The sequence below is a fragment of the Leuresthes tenuis genome, unplaced genomic scaffold (genome assembly GCF_036924035.1).
Source record: "Leuresthes tenuis unplaced genomic scaffold, fLeuTen1.0.hap1 SCAF_15, whole genome shotgun sequence".
NCBI classification, from domain to species: domain Eukaryota; kingdom Metazoa; phylum Chordata; class Actinopteri; order Atheriniformes; family Atherinopsidae; genus Leuresthes; species Leuresthes tenuis.
In genome coordinates, this window is record NW_027325369.1 from 33861362 (window position 1) to 33867045 (window position 5684).

At 48.0% G+C, this 5684-nt stretch overlaps 1 protein-coding gene across 1 annotated transcript; it reads left to right on the plus strand.

The window, feature by feature from the left end:
* Window positions 1-807: 807 nt before the first annotated feature.
* On the plus strand, window positions 808-4614 carry LOC140269893 (leucine-rich repeat transmembrane protein FLRT2). The gene is made up of 2 exons (XM_072364911.1): window positions 808-1253; window positions 2285-4614. Exon 2 carries the CDS (start codon window positions 2534-2536, stop codon window positions 4463-4465), a length of 1932 nt encoding a protein of 643 aa, XP_072221012.1. The 5' UTR covers window positions 808-1253; window positions 2285-2533; the 3' UTR covers window positions 4466-4614.
* Window positions 4615-5684: the final 1070 nt, after the last annotated feature.

The following is a 5684-nucleotide window of genomic DNA, read 5'->3' on the forward strand; positions in this document are numbered from 1 at the left end:
GACTGCTAATTTACAGCTGACTGCTAATTTACAGCTGACAGCTAACTTACAGCTAACTTACTGCTAACTTACAGCTGACTGCTAACTTACTGCTATCTTACAGCTAACTGCTAACTTACAGCTGACTGCTAACTTACTGCTAACTTACAGCTGACTGCTAACTTACTGCTATCTTACAGCTAACTTACAGCTGACTGCTAACTTACAGCTGATTGCTAACTAACTGCTAACTTACAGCTAACTGCTAACCTGTTTCCCTGTTGATGACAGGTAACGGACAGAAACACACCTGAACTCTCCACAGCAGCATGACAGCTGTCCTCAACTAGTTTAATTTAATTTAATTGTTTTAATGACATTAAGAAGAACATATTAACAGGAGGGCTGACCTCACCAGGTATTTTGTCTCATACATCCCAATAAAACCTCAGAAAATGGTGTGAACGAGTCATCTTTAGGGACTTCTGGGTTGGGGGCCTGTTGGGGCCCCTCAGAGGTTGAACTAGTTCTGCTGTTTGAAATCCTTTTTTATATCGCCTGTGAATAACTTTAGATTTGAGCACATAAAGTGGAAGATTTGAACAACAGGAACTAAGAATTAAATGTGGAGACAGTTGCTGGAGCTGATCATTGTTCTGGATTCTGTCCAAATGAACCAAATACTTCAGATTTTTAAGCTTAAAGACACACACACACAAGCGCACACACACGGGGTGAGGAAGGCTGTGGGGGCGGGGAGGGGGGTGTTGGCTGCGATGAAACCAGAGAAAGAGACGCACAGAGAGGGAGAGAGCGCGTGAGCACGGACACGGTGAGTCTTACGGGTCCAGGAGGGACCAGGTAGCGTGAAGCAGTTTCCCAGAACATGGACCTCTTGTGCAGGGGAGCTGCCAGCGGAGCGGCGGTCTTAGTGGAAGCCCGGAACTCCGTCCCCCTCCCGGCCGCGCGCCCGCCGGTTCTCTGAAGGCAGCGGAGGAAGTTCACCAGCGGCTCCGGAGCGGGCGGTCGGCCGCAGGCCACCGCGGTGTGAGGGCGCGGAGGAGGCGGGTGGAGGATGCGGGGCAGATCGCAGGTGACCTGAGCTTCCTTCCCCTGCTGGCTTATTGGGTCGGAACCATGCAGATTGAGCTCGGTGCCACATTTCCTCAGCTGCGGAGCGCAGCGGACAGGATGCAGACTTTGTGCCCGGTGTGAGCGCAGCAGTCTGCGGGGAGACGAGCAGCGCGGCGGCCAGACTTTCTGCTCCCCTGAAGGTGAGAAACGGACATTAATCAACCTGTTACTGAAGCACCTCTTTTAAAGGATTTTTATTTTGACCTTTTCATTCAACAGTGAATTGAGAAAATGATTTGTGCTTCTCATGAACTGCGGTGTTTCTGTTTTAAATGTTTTTAAGTGAAACAAAAAGTCTTTAATGTGGCGCAAATCAAACCAGCCGTTTCCTCTCCAAACTGATGTCGGCTGCGCTCCGCAGGGCGCACGAGCCGCCGGCAGGTCATCACAATCAGACTCAGTCTGGTGCCCCCCCCACATTATATAAGTACTCAGCTGTCTTGGCCAGAAATCGATACAAGGTGTCAACAGGCTGCTGCTGTTTTATCAATCATCACAACCACCAGCTGACAGTCAGGAATAAAGCAGGGAGCTGCTGCACCGGAGGCTTTATTGATGCTTTTCTGGGTTTTGGTCAAATGATGAGCCCCCCCCCCCCTCTGCTGAATGCAGCGATGAAGGAAGTCTCCACTTTATTGAAATAGCGTGACCTTCCCCCACGGCAGAAGCCCACATCGATCTTAGTTTGGTCCCTTTGTGAGGGATTTGTCTCATCTTATCTGTGCTGACAGGCTGCCTTCATCACCTTCCTGCTCTCCTCTTCAGCTCAGCCAAAACTTAATGAAGCAGCCGCAGAGAAGAATGCAAAGTCTCATTTAAGCAGAATGCTGAGCAGGTATTTCACTTTGGATTATTTCGCACATTATCTGGCAGATTTGCCGGCGTCTCGTGAACGTCTTTCTCCTCAAACTCGTGAAGCGTAAAAACTCTGAAAGAGCTGAAACTTGTTTATCCGTCACACCTTTGGCCTCACTATCTATTCAAATGTCTCCTCCTCTGGCTGTGTGTGAGGAATATGTAACTAAGCTGTTCATCTGTATGCGCTCTGCTGTGCGCCTTCCATTTAAAAATCCTCCCTTTGCATTTGTGGGATACAGGGAGAAGAAATCATTGATGTTTAGTTGCATTTCAGAGGGACAGAGAGTGATTTTGTCATTTTTCTGTTTTGCAGTGGGTCCACATGCCAAACCAGAGAGGAACCGGTGTCAGATCACTGGAGGGTGAGCCGCCAGCTCAGAGCGTGGAGCTCGACCCGGGGGTGAACGGCAGTAGATGGACGGATTATTATTAATGACATCATTCCTCTTGTGTTGGGAATCTTTTTAACCAGCAGCCAGAATCAAATGACTCCTCTGCTGGGGATCTTCTTTCTTCTCACAGCCTCCTGTTTTTTTCCGACTTGAGTTCTGATCCGTGTAAAATGGAGGTACAGGGGCGTCTGTGGAGTATGGACTGGACTTCCTTGGTGAGGCCGTGGATTCCTATCCTGCTCGGCCTTCACCTGCAGTTCTCGCGGGCCTCCAACTGTCCCGAGGAGTGCCGCTGCGACCGCACCTTCGTTTACTGCAACGAGCGCAGCCTGACCTCAGTGCCTCTGGGAGTCGGTGAGGGTTATAAGACCCTCTACCTCCACAACAACCAGATCAATAACGCTGGCTTTCCCCTGGAGCTCCACCATGTGGCTTCTGTGGAAACTGTGTTCCTTTATGGCAACCAGCTGGATGAGTTCCCAGTGAACCTGCCCAAGAATGTCAGAGTTCTCCATCTGCAGGAGAACAACATTCAGACCATCTCCAGAGCGGCTCTGGCGCAGCTGCTTTGGCTGGAGGAGCTGCATTTGGACGATAACTCCATCTCTACCGTCGGGGTGGAGGAAGGGGCTTTCAGGGAAGCCGTCAGTCTGAAGATGCTGTTCCTCACCAAAAACCACCTGAGCAGCGTGCCTATTGGGCTCCCAGACGACCTGAAGGAGTTGAGGTTGGACGAGAATCGGATCGCGGTCATCGCGGAGGAAGCGTTTCAGAACGTGACCCGGCTGGAGCGCCTCCTGCTGGATGGGAACCTGCTGACAGACGATGGGATCTCACCTGGGACCTTCCAGGACCTGGTCACCCTGAGGGAGCTGTCCCTGGCTCGCAACTCCCTAACTCACCCCCCCCTGTTCCTCCCTGGGGAGGTGCTTGTCAAATTAAACTTTCAGGAAAATCAGATCAAGCAGATTTCAGTGAAAGCGTTTGATGGGCTGCACAAGCTGGAGCGGCTGGATGTTTCCAACAACCAGCTGCAGTCGCTGACGCAGGGCGTCTTCGACGGGCTGCTGAGCCTCCGGCAGCTGACGGTGCGGAACAACCCGTGGCTGTGTGACTGCGGCATGAAATGGGTGGTGTCATGGCTGAAGTCTCTGCCCGCCTCGCTCAACGCTCGCGGCTTCATGTGCCACAAGCCGGAGAAGTTTCGGGGCATGGTAATCCGGGAGCTGAGCGCCGACCTGGTTCAGTGCCCGCGGCCCACCTCCCCGGCTGCTTCCACAGACCCTTCGGTTACACAGGTGCCCTCCTCCCCCAGGCGCCCCCTCCCCACGCTTCCCACCCTGTACCCCATCTACACAACCAGGGAGCAGGGAATGAGGACTAAGCAGCCTCTGCAGGTGAAATTCACCATCCTGAACGGGTCGGCTATCCACGTGAGCTGGATGGCTGCGTTCCCAGTCACTGCCTACAAGGTGACCTGGGCCAGGATGGACCCCAGCCTGACGGGGGACACGGTCAGGGAGAGGATCGTGGGCGGGGATCATCGGGGGATTCGGCTGTCCAACCTGGAGCCAAAGTCTACCTATCGGATCTGTGTCATTCCCTTGGATGCGTTCAATAACTACCGGCCCAAGGACGACACCGTGTGCACGGAGGCCGTGACCACGGCGGCCTTTTTCAGCCCGGACAACAACAACCGAAGGCGGTCCGGTCCCGTGCAGGCCACGCAGCGAGAGCCCGGCTCGCCGCTGCTGCTGGCCGGGCTGATCGGAGGCGCTGTGACCGTGGTTCTGGTCGCGCTGCTCAGCGTGTTCTGCTGGCACATGCACAGGAAGACCAGCTCCGAGTCCAAGTGGAAATACAACCGCGGGCGGAGAAAAGACGACTACTGCCAAGCCGGCACCAAAAAAGACGGTTCCCTGCTGGAAATGACTGAAACAGGCTTCCAGATAGTCTCGCTCAACAATGAGCAGCTCCTCAAGGGAGATTTCCGGATCCAGCCTATTTACACCCCTAATGGGTTCAGAGACCCCCCCCCGGGAAACAACAGCACAGCATACTGCAAGAACAGCGTTCAGGACGCAGACTTCTGTCACTCCTGATGCTTTACATCAGGAGCGTTTTTACTGAACTCTGTACAGTGTTAATGTGATTTAAAACCATCACATGTTTTATAGAACATGGATTTATTAGTTACTGCTTTAAACCATCACATGTTTTATAGAACATGGATTTATTAGTTACTGCTTTAAACCATCACATCTTTTATAGAACATGGATTTATTAGTTACTGTTTTAAACCATCACATCTTTTATAGAACATGGATTTATTAGTTACTGCTTTAAACCATCACATCTTTTATAGAACATGGATTTATTAGTTACTGCTTTAAACCATCACATCTTTTATAGAACATGGATTTATTAGTTACTGCTTTAAACCATCACATCTTTTATAGAACATGGATTTATTAGTTACTGCTTTAAACCATCACATCTTTTATAGAACATGGATTTATTAGTTACTGCTTTAAACCATCACATCTTTTATAGAACAACAGGATTTATTAGTTACTGCTTTAAACCATCACATCTTTTATAGAACATGGATTTATTAGTTACTGCTTTAAACCATCACATCTTTTATAGAACAACAGGATTTATTAGTTACTGCTTTAAACCATCACATCTTTTATAGAACATGGATTTATTAGTTACTGTTTTAAACCATCACATCTTTTATAGAACAACAGGATTTATTAGTTACTGCTTTAAACCATCACATCTTTTATAGAACATGGATTTATTAGTTACTGCTTTAAACCATCACATCTTTTATAGAACATGGATTTATTAGTTACTGCTTTAAACCATCACATGTTTTATAGAACAACAGGATTTATTAGTTACTGCTTTAAACCATCACATCTTTTATAGAACAACAGGATTTATTAGTTACTGCTTTAAACCATCACATCTTTTATAGAACATGGATTTATTAGTTACTGCATTAAACCATCACATCTTTTATAGAACATGGATTTATTAGTTACTGCTTTAAACCATCACATCTTTTATAGAACATGGATTTATAAGTTACTGCTTTAAACCATCACATCTTTTATAGAACAACAGGATTTATTAGTTACTGTTTCAAACCATCACATCTTTTATAGAACATGGATTTATTAGTTACTGCTTTAAACCATCACATCTTTTATAGAACAACAGGATTTATTAGTTACTGCTTTAAACCATCACATCTTTTATAGAACATGGATTTATTAGTTACTGCTTTAAACCATCACATCTTTTATAGAA

Excerpts from the sequence above, each read along its gene's own strand:
- LOC140269893 (XM_072364911.1), top strand. The coding sequence starts at position 2,534 with ATGGAGGTACAGGGGCGTCTGTGGAGTATGGACTGGACTTCCTTGGTG.